Raw genomic sequence first — 17,861 nt, 5'->3', positions numbered from 1 at the left:
TGTTTTACCAAACAAAACATTTTACCAAACATCTGGGCACAGTTGAATGGTTTCATAATTCGTTTAATTGTAGAATGTATTTTTTTCCGTTGGGTTTATGTCCATCAAATTTGTCCGCAATGTAACATAAGAAAACCTACATCACGCAGATTTCATTTGCGTGGATTCTGAATCAAACAACAATGAAAATCAGAGCAGAGTAAGACCTAGCCTGCAGTGCAGGCGTCTCATTAGTGCGATCACGTTATAAGCTCGCGATCGTTTATCCTACCGGCTATGTTTTATTTGGAGTTAGAGTTGATGGTGGGGGTAGGGGGCGGGGGAAGGGCGAGAAGACGCCTGCCCGAAGAGGCTGTTAGGAGGTAAAACACCCTGCACGTCACTGCATTTCCTGAAATGAGCAGGTAACCAATCAAAATGAGTCAACCGGAAGCACTGTCTTTCGACAAAAACAAACACACGTAGAGCCGATGAGTAAAACGGTGGGCAGTTTTTGTTGTTGTTGTTGTTTTCAGCCAGAAAAGAAATGACCTCGAGAAAACCTACTCTGCATTCACAAATATGAGCTGATATTTACTACACTCTATATTTTCCAAACTACAATCCTTGAGCAGAGCTGCTGTTAATCTATTTGACAATTTTTCTTCCATTTGGTTGTAAAAGATATTTTGAAGAAACAAACAACTGCACTCGAAGGTTTACCCGCCATATTTTGTTTGATGCAAACCGGAATGCTCTGGTGAAACGGACTGGCTGTTTTTTATCAACGAAATAAATGGCTTCACCAAAACATTCACTGCTGACACAAATACGAGTTAATATTTGTCGCACTCTATATCCTTCAAATGACAATCCGTGGGCGTATTTAGGTAGCTACCGTTAATCCGATGAAGATGCTTATTCCAATCAATCATAAACATTACGTTGAAGCGGACAAACGACAACTACGCTCAAGTTTCCCGTCATAATTTCTTTAATAAGAACCAACACCTTAAATATCAGGCTCTTCCAAACGCCAGCTGGCAACACGGCCTGTAAATTATTTCCAGAAATCAGTGTAGAAATTGCTTCTTTGTGTTCCGATTGTTAATGCGCGAGAAATTTTAAATTCCGAAAGACACTTAAGTGCTTCCTCGAGAGCGAAATCGAAACTATAACTTCATAAGTAGAGTTCACCATCATTCTCTTTCTCCCGTAAGAGGAAAATGTCAGAATGACGCTCAAATGACACCTTTGGCTTGTGATTGACAGCCGGAGCTTGACCGCACCATCTTATTTGAGAGTGGCAAGGTCTATGACCTTCAGTGTTATTTCTGTCGACCGCCTGGTCGTGGTAGTGCGTCAGCTCGTATCCAGAAAGACCAGAAAGTGTCCGAATCCATCGAATGAAAGATCTGAAAGAATATCAACCCAAACGACCCAAATAGCTGAAACGGTAAAATTCGTTAGAGTTTTGGTGTCATTTTATGCCGTCCGAGAAGATAGTAAAGCAAGCAATGAGCCAGTACACAAGGAAAAATTTTGTGTACCAGTTAGTGGTACACAAAATTTTTCCAAGGTCGTCATGAAGACCTAAACGAATTCAAAAGCCACGTTATATCCTTTACTGACATAAAGACAGTGCCGCACAAAAGAGGACTGGGTAAAGCTTTGACATAAATATTGCTCGTGTATCAAAGAATAGTAAAGGTGGCGTAGACGTCTACTCAATTCGTACGCAAGACTGTAGGAATTGAAAGTTGAATTGAAAATTGAAAGATAGCCAAATTAGCAAAGTTCATACTAGTTCACGCGAGATAACTTATGAGCCATATGTAGGTACAAACTAGGAAAACAGTGTCATTACTACGACTACTAACTTATTAAACAACAAACTATGATGACTATGATGTCCAGACGAACACCTCAGATGTTGAATTAAAAAAATCAAAAATCTTCGTGAACAGAACTTCGAAGGTGAGGCAAACAACAAGCCGTTGGATGAAGATGATACGCAACGAAGCAACTTTAATTAGCTTAACTCTTGTGTTAAATATCCTGATTGTTTAATTTGTTTTTACTGTGTTCGATACTTGTAAAGTATGTGGGTGATGTGTGATTGGAACCGCCCCTTTGCCACCCTCTTACTTTTATCATAACGATGACTTCGGGCAGGCGCAGGCGTAATCTTCACTCCCCACCCCACCCCTCTCCTTATTTTCGACCGTCGACCGCCCCCTTAGTACAAATTATTTCTTTCTTTCCTCCGCCTTCCGCTGCCATCACAATCAAAGATGGCGGCCATAATTTTCGTTAAAAAAAAAAACCGAACCCTCACTCCCCAAAATTAGCCTGCTTTGCAGGCTAAGGAAGACCCTGGTTTTTGGACGGTAGCAAATGGAGGGGATCCTGATCCTGTTTCACGCACAAATTTTAGAAAAATTCACGCGTAACGTTTTTAAAGGAAAAACTTCAAATCTCTCTGCTTTTGTACAAGGTTTCTGGGAAATATCGAGATTTTTACGAAATGAGAGAAGAAAACAGGGTTAATTATATTTCAGGAGGCAAATCACGCCTTACACTAGATCATAGATTCACAAATCACGTTCGCCTTTCTGTAAAATTCACGCCTCATATCTTAATTTTGGCCTTAATCACGCTTCATGTGTAAAAACCTTTGGCGCCCTCCCTTTGGAAGTCAGTTTGACAGCTTTCGCACGATACTGCGATGAAGTACAGAAATATTAAATTCAAAGTTCATTACCGAAACAATTTAAACAATAAAACCTACTTGCTCCAAGTTGACCAAGTTAACAAACATAAACGTGGGTAAAACCACTATATAATACTTACTTTTTTTCTAATCTTTATACTGATTTTCATTTGGACAAATATGATGAAAGAATACCTAAGAAAGGAAACATCTACTTTAATATTTCAGTTGTTGAAGGTTGAAATGCACTGTATTCACTGAAAATCTATCAATGCCAGGCTGAAAATTTGATTTAGAAAAGAACTTTGGGATTTCAGCTGCTCACTGAGCTGAAGTGAGTGACAAGCTGGTGCATGAGTGACAGGCGTGTGTACAAGATGAGTAGGGAAGAAAAACCTGCTTTATAAACAGACTAAAATTGTTCCGCCATTGGCTATTCGCAATGACGGACGGCTTGTGCTTGCATCATATCTCCTGATTGAGATGATAGGAATAATTTTTTTCGAGAAAGGTCAAAATATTTCTTCAAAATTGAAACGTACGAATAACATAGATGCCATTATTTTAAGTAAAAGTCCGAGAAAACTTACTGCCTTAACTAAAGGTGTTATTAAAAAAAATTCTCTCCTGTTTCAGCAGCGAGGCAGCTAAGTGAGTTGCAGAGGCGTGAATGTGGCGAACACACGCGCGAGACGTTCGCGACGCGTGAAAGGCGCCAACGTTAATCGTCTCATCCTAACAATCCTATCCTATCATTGCATGATCAATAGAAATTCAAAATGTTGCCTATCGTTTATTCAATAAATAAGATTTAAATATACATGCTTTGAGTTGAAGTCAAATGTTTGCCTAGTTTACCGCTTATTGCAACACTCTCAGGGGAAGTCATTTTCAAGCAATAAGTTGTGAGCAGATTCAGATATGACTAATTGGGTAGCATGCAATAAGTTGAAGACAACAATGATAACACAATTGGTAAATTAAGCGCTGCTCTATTGGTGAGACATTTTTGATAGCTATATTCAATTCTGCTGAACGACTATTTGAATTCAACCCGGCTGATGCAATTTGGATTGGTTTGGATAAAAGATTGAAAAGGAATGTTGCGCTCAGACATTTGTTAAAGAAACAAACGACAACCTCCCTAGAAACAGCTAGGTACTTCAAGATTTATCAGTTTTACTTTTTCTAAGTTTCCTATTTCTGTTGATTCTTTCCCGTGACAACAAACAGGAGAAAGCCATGATGAATCACGAAGCAGAAATCCTAAAGTCAGTCCAGATAGGTTTAGATATCTGCATATTTCTTCTCAACACTGATCGTGGCCTACAAGCGACTGAGTTATGTAATGAATGTACAACTCTACTTCAAAACCTTGGCACTGGTATTCAGCTTGATATCTCCCATGTAATATTCAATGCTTACTTCGCCATCTCTGGTTACGCAAATGCAGAAAGATACACTAATAAACTTCTTGAAACGCTCCTCAACGTTGGAATACTAACAACACGACTGGGAGACAAATATGAAGCACAAAACCGGTTTGTAGAGGGAAAACAACTTTTTAAAAGCGCATTCGCCATCTGGAAAACGACTGGTAGAAAAAAGGGAGAAGCTGAGGTTCATGTAAGACTTGGAAATGTAGGTTACTACCTATGTGAAATGCAGAAGGCAAAAAAACACTACCAGATAGCACTTGCCATCGCAACAGAAATTGGCGACAGACAAGGTGAAGGAAGAATTAACGGGAGCCTCGGAGCTGTGCTTATTTCCCTTGGCGAATATCACAAGGCTAAAGAATATAACGAGAAGGCACTTGCCATCGCGATAGAAATTGGTGACAGACAAGATGAAGGAAGAAGTAACGGGGACCTTGGATCTGTTTTTCAATCTCTTGGCGAATATCAAAAGGCTAAAGAATATCACGAGAAAGCACTTACCATCGCGATAGAAATTGGCGACAAACAAGGAGAAGGAACAAGGAATGAGAATCTCGGAGGTGTGTTTCATTCCCTTGGCGACTATCAGAAGGCTAAAGAAAATTACGAGAAAGCACTTACCATCGCAATAGAAATTGGCGACAGACGAGGAGAAGGAACAAGTAACTTGCATCTCGGAAATGTGTTTATTTCCCTTGGCAAATATCAGAAGGCTAAAGAATATCACGAGAAAGCAGTTGCCATCGCTATAGAAGTTGGCGACAAACGAGGAGAAGGAAGTAGTAACGGGAGCCTCGGAAATGTGTTTGATTGGCTTGGCGAATATCAGAAGGCTAAAGAATATCACGAGAAGGCACTTGCCATCGCGATAGAAATTGGTGACAGACAAGGTGAAGGAAGAAGCAACGGGGACCTTGGATCTGTTTTTCAATCTCTTGGCGAATATCAAAAGGCTAAAGAATATTACGAGAAAGCACTTACCATCGCGATAGAAATTGGCGACAAACGAGGAGAAGGAACAAGGAATGGGAATCTCGGAGCTGTGTTTCATTCCCTTGGCGACTATCAGAAGGCTAAAGAATATTACGAGAAAGCACTTGCCATCGCGATAGAAATTGGCGACAGAGCAGGCGAAGAAACAATTCACGGGAACCTTGGAGCTGTGTTTGATTCCCTTAGCGAATATCATCTGGCTAAAGAATATCACGAGAAAGCACTTGCCATCGCGATAGAAATTGGTGACAAATCAGGAGAAGGAGCAAGATACGGGAACCTCGGAGCTGTGTTTGATTCCCGGGGCGAATATCAGAAGGCAATAGAATATTACGAGAAAGCACTTGCCATCGCAACAGAAATTGGCGACACACGAGGAGAAGGAACAGTTAACGGGAGCCTTGGAGCTGTGTTTGGTTCCATTAACGAATATCAGAAGGCTAAAGAATATCTTGAGAAAGCTCTTGCCATCTCGATAGAAATTGGGAACAAACGAGAAGAAGGAAACATTAACGGGAACCTCGGAGCTGTGTATCAATCCCTCGGTGAATATAAGAAGGCTAAAGAATATTACAAGAAAGCACTTGCCATCGCGATAGAAATTGGTAACAGAATAGGAGAAGGCTCGATATACTCGAAACTTGGAGGTGTGTATTTTAAGCTTCGAAAAAATCGGCAAGCTAAAGAATATTTGGACAAAGCAGTTGACGTCAGTTTAGCAATTGGTGACAGAAAACTAGAAGCCTACGCTACTGCAGGTTTGGCAGCTGTCTTTGCTTCTGTTAATGACTATCAGAAGACAAAAGAACATTGTGAGAAGGCGCTTACCATCAGCAGAGAATGTGGCAATAGAAAGTTCGAAGCAGAAATTTACCTAAAGCTTGGAAATCTATACCTTTCGCTTGGTGAAAGTGGCAAGGCAGAAGACTACTTAGAGAAAGCTCGTTCCATAAGCAGCCAGTTTGGATATAAGATGACTCATTTTCAAAGCCTTCTTGGTATTACACAGTTAAAGATATCACAGTCGGAGGTTGTGGAGGCAAACCAATGTCTTCTTCAATGTATCGGCAAATATGAACAAATCAGGACTTTTCTGAAAGAAAACAGTGAATTTAAAATGTCTCTGTTAGAAGAACATGGTACTTCTCCCTACCAGTTACTCACTAACTTGCTATGCCGTATTGGAAAATTTCGAGATGCTCTTTATGCTGAGGAGCTGGTACGAGCAAGAGTCCTCGCTGAATTCATGGCAGATAAGTACTCCCTGGAAAGCCACTTCACAGCTGATCCACAATCATGGTTCGGGATTGAAAACATCATGAAGAGAGAAAGAAACTGTGTTTGTTTGTTCCTTTCATATAGAGAACGGCATGTTCTTCTCTGGGTATTGAAAGCAAATGGAGACATTTTCTTCCGAGCAACAGATGAAGCGGAAGTTGACACCCTAATTGCTGAGAAAGTTTGCGACGTGGAAGGAGTTTTCAAAAAGAGCGCCGCCGGCTTTGGAGTTTTACCCGCAGCAAACTGCGAAGATCGATCATTGAATGACGACGTGACGACATCTCTTCATGAAGAGAGCCGGGCAAATTTGCGAGGTGACGAAACTAAAGATACCGAAAGAACTCATCAATTGTGCTACAAATGGATCGTCGCACCTGTGGCAGATTTACTTACTGAGCCTGAAATCATCATTGTGCCCGATCGATTCTTGTATCGAGTCCCATTTGCTGCCTTGTGTGATGAACCAGTCGGAAAGTATTTATCGGAGAAGTACAGAATACGCATCGTCCCTTCTCTAACGACTCTGCGGCTCATCCAAGAATGTCCTGCGGAATATCACAGTCTTACTGGCGCACTGGTTGTGGGTGATCCTACGGTTGGTAAAGTGCATTACAATGGACGTCTTACTGACATTACACCATTGTTTCATGCAAATAAGGAAGCAGAGATGGTTGGTCGACTGCTCGGCGTTCAGCCTTTGTCAGGAAGTCGCGCGACAAAGCAGGCGGTACTTCAAGCGATACCTTCAGTGAGTCTGATACATCTTGCTGCTCATGGAAATGCCGAAAGAGGAGAGATTGCTCTCTCTCCTCAATCTACCACTAACGGTATTCCCCAAGAGGAAGACTACCTCCTGACAATGTCCGACATTCAGGTAGTTCAGGTGCGAGCCAAACTGGTGGTACTCAGCTGTTGTCATAGTGGGCGTGGATTGGTAAAAAAGGAAGGAATTATTGGAATCGCTCGAGCTTTCTTAGCATCCGGTGCACGTTCAGTGTTGGTAGCATCGTGGGCTATAGAAGACGAAGCAACGGCTAAGCTCATGGAACATTTCTATGAACACCTTGTTCGTGGAGAAAGTGCCAGCGAATCTCTTCACCAGGCCGTTCAATGGTTGAGAAGCAACGGCTTTCCCAAATCTTCCCAATGGGCTCCGTTTGTGCTTATGGGGGATAACGTGACATTCGATTTTATGAAAAAAAGGTAAGTCTGAGCGTAATGTGCAATTATCTATAATAAACCGATTAGCACACTAAAATTGTTCAGTTGACCAACTTTTTTGTTAATTCGTTTTTGTCTTAGTCTTTCATTCATAAAATATCAAGAAAAAGAAGACTATTTTATCTAATGCTAGGAGCCGGAAGAATTTGATGAATTGCTTTCTAGAATTTGCCTGGAATTAGAGTTTCTTTCGAATGGAAGATATTTGGAAATAATTGTTCAAGGCCGATACGATGCTAGACACTTTGACAATGAAGGTAATCTGAGAATCTTAAGCTAACACTAAAAAAGTTAACTTTATTTTGTAAAAAAAAAAACAATAACGACTAAATGATAATTTTAAGGGTACTTTCGCATCAAACATTTAGAAAGATTGGAAAATCATGGCCTATGACGATGAGGAAGAAAGTAATTTATTCTATAGGAAATCAGTTCTGCATGCTTTAAAGTTAAAAAGAGTAGTAAATGTATGTTTTTTTGTGTTTTTTTTCAGGAATGAAGAACTCAAGGAGGACAACAACGAGGCAGAGAAGGAACAGAGTCACGACTGAAGAAAAGATTCTTCTTCCTGTACATTGTTTTAAAATGAACACTGGTATTACTTTTCGTAGACAATTTTCACTTTTTTCTTAAGTCAAGTACGTTTTTGCATGCTTTGTAAACATGACTGAATCGAAAGCGAACGACAACGAAACCTTTAATTCAGCCGTTAGATCTATTACGTATATCAAAAGGGAACTAATATAAGTTGGGACACGAAAAGTTATCTTAATGTTCAAAAATGTAAGAGTGTTGGCAAGGTTTCGTCAGAACTCAAAGTTAATCCTTGATTTAAAGAACCGTGATCTGGTTTTCAATTCTCGCTTACTGTTGTCTGCTTTGCAGCCCTTATTTGGTCAGGTCATACAATGCCCTTCCTACCCCACTGAGAGAGCACGTAGCGTGACGAGACCAAATAAAGGTTGCTGCCATTCCTCCGTTAGAAAAAGAGCGGTAAACAAAACACGTTTCAACTCAAAAAACGATACAAAAAATTACCTGCTAACCTTTCTTATCCCGATAAATCTCGACCTTAATCGACGAGGCTCTCGCGAAGGCCATAAACCATTACACTTAAAAATGAACCCAAAATGTTTAGTGGATGTCATTCTTTGTGCATGGCCCCCTTCTTACACGAAATCATTAGCAAGAAAGCAATACTCCAACCCTGTAATTGGTACAAGATATCCAAATGCTGTGATATGAGGTGTCCCAGATTAAAAACCCTAATGCAGCAATCTGATTGGTGAGAGATACATGTACATATCCTAGTGTGGCGATCTTTAGTGAAGCAGGCAACATACCACTCGATACACTGACTTAAGAGTTTTTTTCTTATAAAAAATAACTGAAAAATGAGACTCCGTAATTATTTTAAAATCATTTTAGATTTCGAACTGAGATGTTCCACAAACTGGTCGGAAGGAATAGCTATGTGCTCGGTTTCTTTGTGAAAAGCGTCCTTCTTCTCACAAGTATCATCTATGTCAAAAGCTGAAGAAAAGAGTTTGAGAACGGTTAAATTTCAAGCTTAAGCGTCCCATTGAGAAATATTCGTTTCATACGATAAAATCTAACATACTTGTGTTTAGCAGAGTCTCTCTGTTTTCATGGGTGAGAGGGTTAGGAAATACTTTGAGACAGAGAGTTGAAATTTTTCAGACAAAAAACCCTCCATCATATTTGAAAAGTCACTTCTCAGATCACTAATTATCTTACCAAAGCCACAAAGTACTATTACGTTACAATCAGATTTTAAAAATTATCAAACTCATTTGTATACATAATGAGAAATAAATTAACAATCATTGTTTCAGCAGACATTACATTCTCACAGGTTGAAGGTGATTTTTTTTCCAAAGGCCAAGTAACCATTTTCCTCTACTTTTTAGTAAACCAGATGAACTCAGCAGGATTACATTAAATTGATCTTCATTCTTATTTGTATCTGTTCATTTTACACAGGATTCTTATCAGGTTGTTCTGTTGTTCCTCTTAACCCTTTAACCTCTAAGAGTGACGAGCATCTAATTTCTCCTTACAATATCACCCCTGAATCAGTCAGTAAGGTCACGAGAATAAAGCAAATGATCACCAACTAAAGAAGCTCTTGATCGTTAGACAAATTCTCCTTGTCAATACCATAGGAAATGTCTGGAAAACAGTATGGAGAATATGCCTGATGATGTTAGGGATTGAAGGGTTAAGACTAAACCTAAATAAAACTAGTTTAACCTGATAACATGATAGAAATAAATATAAAAATTAGATGAAGAAGAAAGATAAATTTATTGAGAGTTGTCCAGAATGGAGCAAATAACCGCCTAATCACCTCACTGTCCATGGTTAAGAGGTCAAATTTACATGTATTTGCTCTCAGAACCAAAACTTAGAGTCCATTACCTTTGTCAGGGAGAGAGTATTAGGAAGATTTTTCAACCCATTGACTCCCTGGAGTGACCAAGAAGAGAAATTTTTATTTACAATATCCATACATTTTCTAGCAGGATGTAACGACCAGAAGGATAAAATATCAACAGGGTGACATTGATTGATTTAACATCAAATTCTCAGGACAAGAATCATAAGCAACATATGGGGATGGTACAGATAATTATTTCTTAAATCTTGGTAGGAAAAGAGTTAGAGAAAATATATTACAATTTTCTCAAGACATACAGAACTTTTGGTCATAGCTCTAGGTGACCAAATAAAAGAGGTCTGTAAAGAGAAGTTAGCCTATCCATAATATTTTTCCTGTACACAATGTTATTTACATCTTGACTCTTTCACCCCTAAGAGTTACTAGCATCTAATTTCTCCTTACAATTTCACCCTTGAATCAAACATGGGGGTGTCGAGAATAAAGGAAATGATCACCAACTTAAGGAATACTTGATTGTTACAGAAATTCTCCTTGTCGCACCTTAGGAAATGTAAAGAGAACATTATGGAACGCAACTTTGTGGCTGTCTACGTAAACGAGTTGATGATGTGTCAATGGTAAACTCCCTCTTTGGAGGCGTTGTAAGACCGCTGTAAATAATCTGAAGGCTTCAAGAAGTTCATCGCACATCCCAACAAAATTGAAAGTCGAGTTGCCCCCCCTCCCCCCCTCCCCCCTTCCCCCCAGTATTCAGACCATGTTGTTAGAAGGGAGAGCCCTCTATCACAGCGCCTAAGGGGTGGGCTGAGACTCGCCACAAGCCTATCAACTTAAAAATAGACAATTACTGATAATTTAGATGTAAAGTTTGGCTGCTTCACTTTACAAAGCAACAAAGGGTTGAAAGTTCGAGTCGTGGTGAGTACAATATTTGATTACTGTTAATTTGCTGATGTGTTAGTGTGACATCTCATCAATTTTACAATACATATTTTCACGCCTTTATAATCAAAGCTGCTCTTACGTAGACCATTGCTATATTGAAAACGTCGTTTTGATTAAATTCTCTTTATGTTTTAAAATGCTTTTCATATCCTAAGGAAAACAATCATTTGCGCATTAAAATCGTTATTTCTGCCGTGTTGAGTCAAACTGGTTCATTAAGAGAATATTAACTGTTGTCATTCGACTGGTTTCATTTATACCTATTCAGCGTTTGGATAACAATCGAAATGCTTGTACGAACTTAATCCAATACACATGCCTAACTTGTGTACAAAAACGTTTTGAAGAGTTTTTTAAATGTTTATTTCACGAGCGGGGCCAGTTATCTTCGGCGAAAAAAAGGTTCCGACGCATAAGGATGGTAACCGTTGTTGGTGTTCCCAAGGTAAAAGATGGGTAAAATATGGCAATTGGAAATTGAAATATTTTGAATTTTCATCAAATAAGCAGAGATTCTTCTACACATTAGACACGTCTAATATTGTTGCCTTGGCCGCCCTAAATAGCTAAAGGTTTTTCAGGGTCGGTGATAATGCAGAGTATATTCACAGTAATACTTCATTTCAAATTAATTCAAGGCGGGCAAATATATTTCGTGTGATTAGTTTACTTTGTGCGATTAATTCACGAGGAAGATGGAGAGCGATTGATTTTCAGGTTCATAAGTGGCTTTTTTTGTTCTTTGAGAATCGAACTTAAACCCGTTATTCTCTCTTTGGTTTAAAAAATCTTTTTTTTTACCTATTAAGTTTTGACGTCTTTCTCACAGTGGCTGTTTGCATTTATCTTTGTTTTGCAGGGAACGTTATATTTCAGTTTCTTACTTTTGGTTTCATTAATCATACCACCAGAATATTGAGGAAGTCACGCTTCTTTTTCAAAAGGTTAGTAGTAAAAAAATAAATTTAGAAACATTTTTTCCCGGCTTACAAAACTGAAATGTTTTGGGTTTGAACATTCAACGGAAGAGGATTTAAAGCTCCAAATAATCTTAGATTTTGGCAAAGATTTGTTGCTAAAAACTTGACTTAAACTTATCGTAGTCTTCGAAAGTAAAAAAATTAACTCAACTCTAGGTCTTTAACTTCCATGATCTTACTAAGTATCCATTCTAAATGTTATAAATGTCACTATAAATACTTTGAGATAATGAAGTGTTGCGCCAATTCAACAACGTCCATATCAGTGATAAGTTTCTTTATTCTCCAAAACTGTCGGCTGAATGATATATGGACACTTTAGGGAGAAGTTGTCCGCGAAACAATTTGGTATTGTCAGAGTCTGAGACTAAAAGAGTAAAAGCACCCACACGATGTATGAAAAGGAAATTCCGATGCAAAAGAAAAAAAGATGCAGTGTTTTTAATTTAAATTATGGAGGAAATTTAATGGAATCTAGTTCTGTTTTCTAAATGACTTTTTTTTTTTCACACTGTTTATTAACCTTCATCTCTGTTTTGCAGGTTGAGCGTAATTTGAGTTTCTTACTCTCGTCTTCCTCAGTCATACGATCAGAATACTAAACAAGGCACGCTTCCTTGTTCAAGGGTAAGTAACAAAAATAAAGAAGAAATTAGCTTGCATTCCTTTTACCATTTTTTTTAGAGTCCTCAAATCAGGCGCAACAGAAATCAAATTCAAGAACATTAAATTCTGATGTATAAAGAACGAGCCACAATGTTTATCAATGAGCATTGTGAGCGAAACGGAAAGTCGTACCGATACATCTTTGACCAAAAGATTATTAACTGCTATATTTCACCTCTTGTCTCAGACTTTAAAAGGGAATGTTTCAACTAATCGAACTTAGCACTCTGTCCTCACACGAGCTGCTTGCATTTATCTTTGTTTCTTGCGGCTTACGGTCTCATAAGTCAACAACTGAACAAAACGTGCTTATTTTTTAAAAAGGTTAACAGCTAAAAACCTAAATTTAATGATAATCATTCTTTTCCCGCTTAAAAAATATATATATATTCCGGGTTAAAATTTGAGGAAATTCATAATTCCAAACAATGTCATAATATTTGTGAAGACCTACCAAATTCGAATAGTTTTTTTACTTGATTGGAGAGTGTTTAAGGTCTGCAATTCAGCAATTCTTCCTTCTAGCTCCCTCACTTTACCTTGTTATTCTGTAGGGAGAATTTGGTGTTGTGTTAAAAGAACGCCCTTAGCTGATATGTCTTCTCGTCGCTAGTTCACTGAATAATATGTTGCTATTGGAAAGACAAGCAATATGTCTCTCACTTCTGTAAGGTTTTGAAAAATCGGACAAAGCGCGATTTAAACCACCAAAGTCTTATCAATGATGTGCGAGCTCCAACATTTATAGAGATGTCTTAAGGTTAAGCTGTAATATAAATTCCATCCTTCTCTGTTTTTACGATGATTATTTTTAGCGATAATTTCTATATTCCATCTAAACTAGCACTTTGCATTCTTCGTTGCTTTGCAAGAAAACATGAAATCGCTTTCTTAAATGAGGTCTCTTTACTATACGCAAATCTTTTCGTTTTCAAAGGAAGCGGCTAAATATTTATTTCAGGAATATTATTGAAATGAAATGTTAAGGATTGAAACTTGCTAATGATAGAGAAAACGCACTCTAAATGATGGGTCTGTTCACTCTCACCACTTGATTGCTGTACGGTATATTGACATTGTAAGGAGAAGCTACATGTTCATCACTTCTGTGATGATGTAAAATAAGAGGATCCCGTATGTCAAGTAATGAATCTTATGAACAACCTGAGAAATTCTTTTTCTTCCATCTTAGATGTTTTTTTCTTTTTTTTGATGATTTCGTATTACCTACCGTGTAAGTAAAACGTTCTAACAACAGCTATTGGCATTTACATTTGTTTGACTGGGAAAGTCTTATTTCATTTTCTTTCTTTGTTCCTATAACTCACACAATCAGGATCTAACAAAAGAAGGCATATTCTGTTTTCAAAGGTGAGCTTTTGTCGTTGTTTTTGTTGTTTTTAATTCCTTTATTTTCATTGCTTCCTTAGTTTCATTTCCTATGAATTAAATTCGCATTATTATTAAACCAAACAAAACATTTGAAAAAGTTTGTACATGAATAACTGAAGCAACGCGAACGTAATCGAATGAAATGGAAAGATTTTCCTTCGTGTGAAAAGCAAAGTGTTTTGATAACGGGTGCGCGGTTTAAACACTGGGTAGAATCTTTGCTCCAATGTTATGCTGCATTGAAATCTTTTCATTTTTGAAAACAACTGTGGAGTAATCACTGACAACATTTTATATGTTTTAATTTCATACATCTCGAATTAATAAAACGAGTTTCTAAAACTGACAAACAGGCTTTATCTTTATGGACACACAATTAAAAATACCGACACAAATCTATTCCTCTGGACACAGGTGAATGGTTTCTTAATTCGTTTGGTTTTAGAATGTAATTTTTTTCCGTTGGCTTTATGTCCTTCAAATTTGTCCGCAACGCAACAAAGCAAAATCTACGTCGTGTAGATTTAATTTGCTGGGATTCTGAATCAAACAACAATAAAAATCAGAGCAGAGTAAAACCTAGCCTGCAGTGTAGGCGTTATAAGTGCGAGCTAACGTTATAAGCTCGCGATCATTCATCCGACCGGCCATGTTTGATTTAAAGTTAGAGTGGACGGTAAGGGTTGGGGGCAGAGGATGGGCGAGAAAACGCTTGCGGGAAGAGGCTGTTGAAAAGTAAAAAACCCTCTGATTGGTTGCGCATCGCTTTATTCCCGGAAAGGAGCAAGTAACCAATCAAAATAAGTCAAATTAAAAACCGCACTATCTTCCGACAAAAAGCCGATGAGTAAAACGATGGGCAGTTATTTTTTTTTTCAGTCAGGAAAGAAATGGCTTCGATAAAACCCCCTCCGCGGTCACAAATATGAGCTGATATTTACTGCACTTTATTATTTTCCAAACGACAATCCTTGAGTATAATTGCCGTTGACCTATATGACAAGTTTTCTTCCATTTAACCGTAAACGATACTTTGAAGCAACAAACAACTGCACTCGAGGGTTTACCCGTCATAATTTGTTTGATGCAAACCAGAATACTCTGGTGAAACGGAGAGGCTGTTATTTTTTATCAACGAAATAAATGGCTTCACCAAAACGTTCTCTGCTGACGCAAATACGAGTTAATATTTGCCCCACCCCACCCCTCTCCCTATTTTTGATCGTCGACTGCCCCCATGGTACAAATTTCCTTCTCTCCCTAGCTTTCCACTGCCATTAAAATCAAAGATGGCGGCCATAATTTTTGTTAAGAAAATACTGAGCACTCGCTCGCTAAAATTACGCCTGCTCTGCAGGTTGAGTAAGAGCCTGGTTGTTGGATGGTAGCAAACGGAGGGGGTCCTGATCCTGTTTCATACACGAATTTTTTTGAAAAATTCACGCTTCACGTATATAAAGGAAAAACTTCAAATCTCTCTTCTTGTGTACAAGGTTTCTGGAAAAACTTGAGGTCTCCACGAAATGAAAGATGAAATTCACGGGTCACGTATATCTCAGGAGGCCAGTCACGCCTTACACTGGATCATGGATTTACGAATCACGTTCGTCTTTCTGTAAAATTCACGCCTCACATACTTATTTTGGCCTTAATCACGCTTCAAGTGTAAACCCCTTAGCACCCTCTTTTTCAAAGTCAGTTTGACAGCTTTCGTACGATACTGCAATGAAATACAGAAATATTAAATATGATTAAAAGTTCTGCGTGACTGCAAGAGTTCAAAGTTCATCACCAAAACAGTTCAAACAAGAAAACCTACTCGCCCCAAGTTGACCCTTCTAACTGTGATAACAAACATGAAAATGGGTAAAACAGAATATGCTTTTTCTTATCTTGATATAATTTTTATTTGAACAAATATGAGGGAAGAATACCAAAAAAAAAGGAAACATCTCATCTATTTTAATATTTCAGTTGTTGAAGGGGTATCCGCCGCTTTCGCCCCATATCGAGTTCGCCCCTTCGGGTTCGCCCCTACCTTATGCCGTGTTCGCCCCCACACTTTTCGAGTTCGACCCCATCAAGTCGAGTTCGCCCCTTGATTGAGTGATATCCAGATGAGTTGATTCGTAAGTTGATGAGTAAATTCTTCAGTCTTAATTTCATAAATAAAGCTAAACGGGTACAAGTCTAACAACTTAAGCAATGCTGTCGCGATGAAAGCGTGGTTTGCATCTTCTCAAGTCTGGTTGTTACGATCAACACATTTCGTGTTCGTTAGATAAACCGTGTGGTTCTCTTTATCACAAATTCAGTGTATACAGTTATTTCTGGTAACCCCAGATCCCACGCAGAGTATTTAGTTGATTCCGTCAACCCAGTTCCCAAGCAGGTTCCACACAATTGCCGAAATTCAAAATGATCGTCGCTGACGTGACATTTGGCACATTCTGCTAGTGCCTTCGTCATAAATCAACTCATATGGATATCACTCAATCAAGGGGCGAACTCGACTTGATGGGGTCGAACTCGAAAAGTGTGGGGGCGAACACGGCATAAAGTAGGGGCGAACTCGAAGGGGCGAACTCCAATGTTAAGCTGAAAATCTATAAATCCGAAAAGAACTTTCGGATTTCAGCTGCTCACTGAGCTGAAGCGAGTGACAAGGGCGCGCATGATTGACAGGCGTGTGTACTAGATGAGGAGGGAAGAAAAACCTCCTTTATAAACTAAGGGACCACTTATGCTTGCATCATATCTCCTGATTGAAATGACAGGAATGATTTTTTTTCGAGAAAGGTCAAAATATTTCCTCCAAAAGTGACACGTACGAATAACATAAATGCCACTATATAAAGCAAAAGGTGCGACAAAACTTACTGCCTTAACTAAAGGTGTTATAAAGAAAAAATTATCTGCTGTTTCAACTGTAAGGCAGCTAAGCGAGTTTCGGAGGCGTAAATGTGGGGAACACACGCGAGATATGCTCGCGACGCGCGGAAGGCGCCAGCTAAAATCATATCATCTTAACCGTCCTATCGTCGTATGACCAATAGCAGTTCAACATGTTACCTATCGTTTGTTCAATATACAGGAATTAAATATGCATGCTTTGAGTTGAAGTCAAATGTTTTTGCCAACATTTACCGCTTATTGTAACACCCCCAGGGAAGTCATTTTCAAGCAGTAAATTGCGAGCAGATTCAGAAATGGCTAATTGGGTAGCATGTAATAAGCTGAAGACGACAATGGTAACACAATTAGTAAATTAACCGTTGCTCTATTGGTGATTTTTTTTGATAGCTATATCTGAATCTGCTCCACAATTGTTTGAATTCAACTCAGCTGATGCACTTGAGATTGGTTTGGATAAAAGATTGAAAAGGAATGTTGCGCTCAGACATTTATGAAAAGGAGCAAACTACAACTTCCCTAAAAACAGCAAAAGTACTTCAAGATTTATCAGTTTTACTTTTTCTAAGTTTCCTTTTTTTGTTGATTCTTTCCCACGATAACAAACAGGAGAGAGTCATAATGAATAACGCTGCAGAAATCCTAAAGTCAGTCCAGATAGGTTTAGATGTCTGCATATTTCTTCTCAACACTGATCGTGGCCTACAAGCGACTGAGTTATGTAATGAAAGTACAACTCTACTTCAAAACCTTGACACTGGTATTCAGCTTGATGTCTCCGATGTAATATTCCACACTTACTACACCATCTTTGCTAACCGCAAACTTCTTGAAACGCTCCTCAACGTCGGAATACTAACAACACAACTGGGAGAGAAATATGAAGCACAAAGCCGGTTTGTAGAGGCAAAGCA

General features: G+C 38.6%; 2 protein-coding genes and 1 long non-coding RNA gene across 3 annotated transcripts; all 3 read left to right on the top strand.

Moving 5' to 3' along the window:
• The first annotated feature begins 3,937 nt into the window (after nt 1–3,937).
• LOC136283019 (tetratricopeptide repeat protein 28-like) lies at nt 3,938–6,291 on the top strand. Its single transcript, XM_066171184.1, has 2 exons — nt 3,938–6,185; nt 6,281–6,291. The coding sequence occupies exons 1-2, from the start codon at nt 3,938–3,940 to the stop codon at nt 6,289–6,291; spliced, it is 2,259 nt and encodes a 752-aa protein (XP_066027281.1).
• Nucleotides 6,292–6,370: 79 nt separating this feature from the next.
• LOC131792574 (tetratricopeptide repeat protein 28-like) lies at nt 6,371–8,372 on the top strand. The gene is made up of 2 exons (XM_059109989.2): nt 6,371–7,608; nt 8,120–8,372. The coding sequence occupies exons 1-2, from the start codon at nt 6,371–6,373 to the stop codon at nt 8,175–8,177; spliced, it is 1,296 nt and encodes a 431-aa protein (XP_058965972.2). The 3' UTR covers nt 8,178–8,372.
• A 3,511-nt stretch (nt 8,373–11,883) lies between these two features.
• Nucleotides 11,884–17,652, top strand: LOC136282754 (uncharacterized). Its single transcript, XR_010718416.1, has 4 exons — nt 11,884–11,940; nt 12,519–12,603; nt 13,979–14,013; nt 17,557–17,652. It is a non-coding gene; the product is annotated as an uncharacterized lncRNA (long non-coding RNA).
• The last annotated feature ends 209 nt before the right edge of the window (nt 17,653–17,861 follow it).

Source organism: Pocillopora verrucosa, chromosome 8, assembly GCF_036669915.1.
Source record: "Pocillopora verrucosa isolate sample1 chromosome 8, ASM3666991v2, whole genome shotgun sequence".
NCBI classification, from domain to species: Eukaryota; Metazoa; Cnidaria; class Anthozoa; order Scleractinia; family Pocilloporidae; genus Pocillopora; species Pocillopora verrucosa.
The sequence above is the reverse complement of the archived record's forward strand: the minus strand, read 5'-3'. Positions and strand labels throughout refer to the sequence as shown.

Bases quoted from the DNA above. Each gene is read 5' to 3' on its own strand.
- LOC136283019 (XM_066171184.1), top strand. From the start codon at position 3,938: ATGAATCACGAAGCAGAAATCCTAAAGTCAGTCCAGATAGGTTTAGAT.
- LOC131792574 (XM_059109989.2), top strand. From the start codon at position 6,371: ATGGCAGATAAGTACTCCCTGGAAAGCCACTTCACAGCTGATCCACAA. The intron at 7,609-8,119 runs GTAAGTCTGAGC...GTTTTTTTTCAG, and splicing joins TTCGATTTTATGAAAAAAAG to GAATGAAGAACTCAAGGAGG.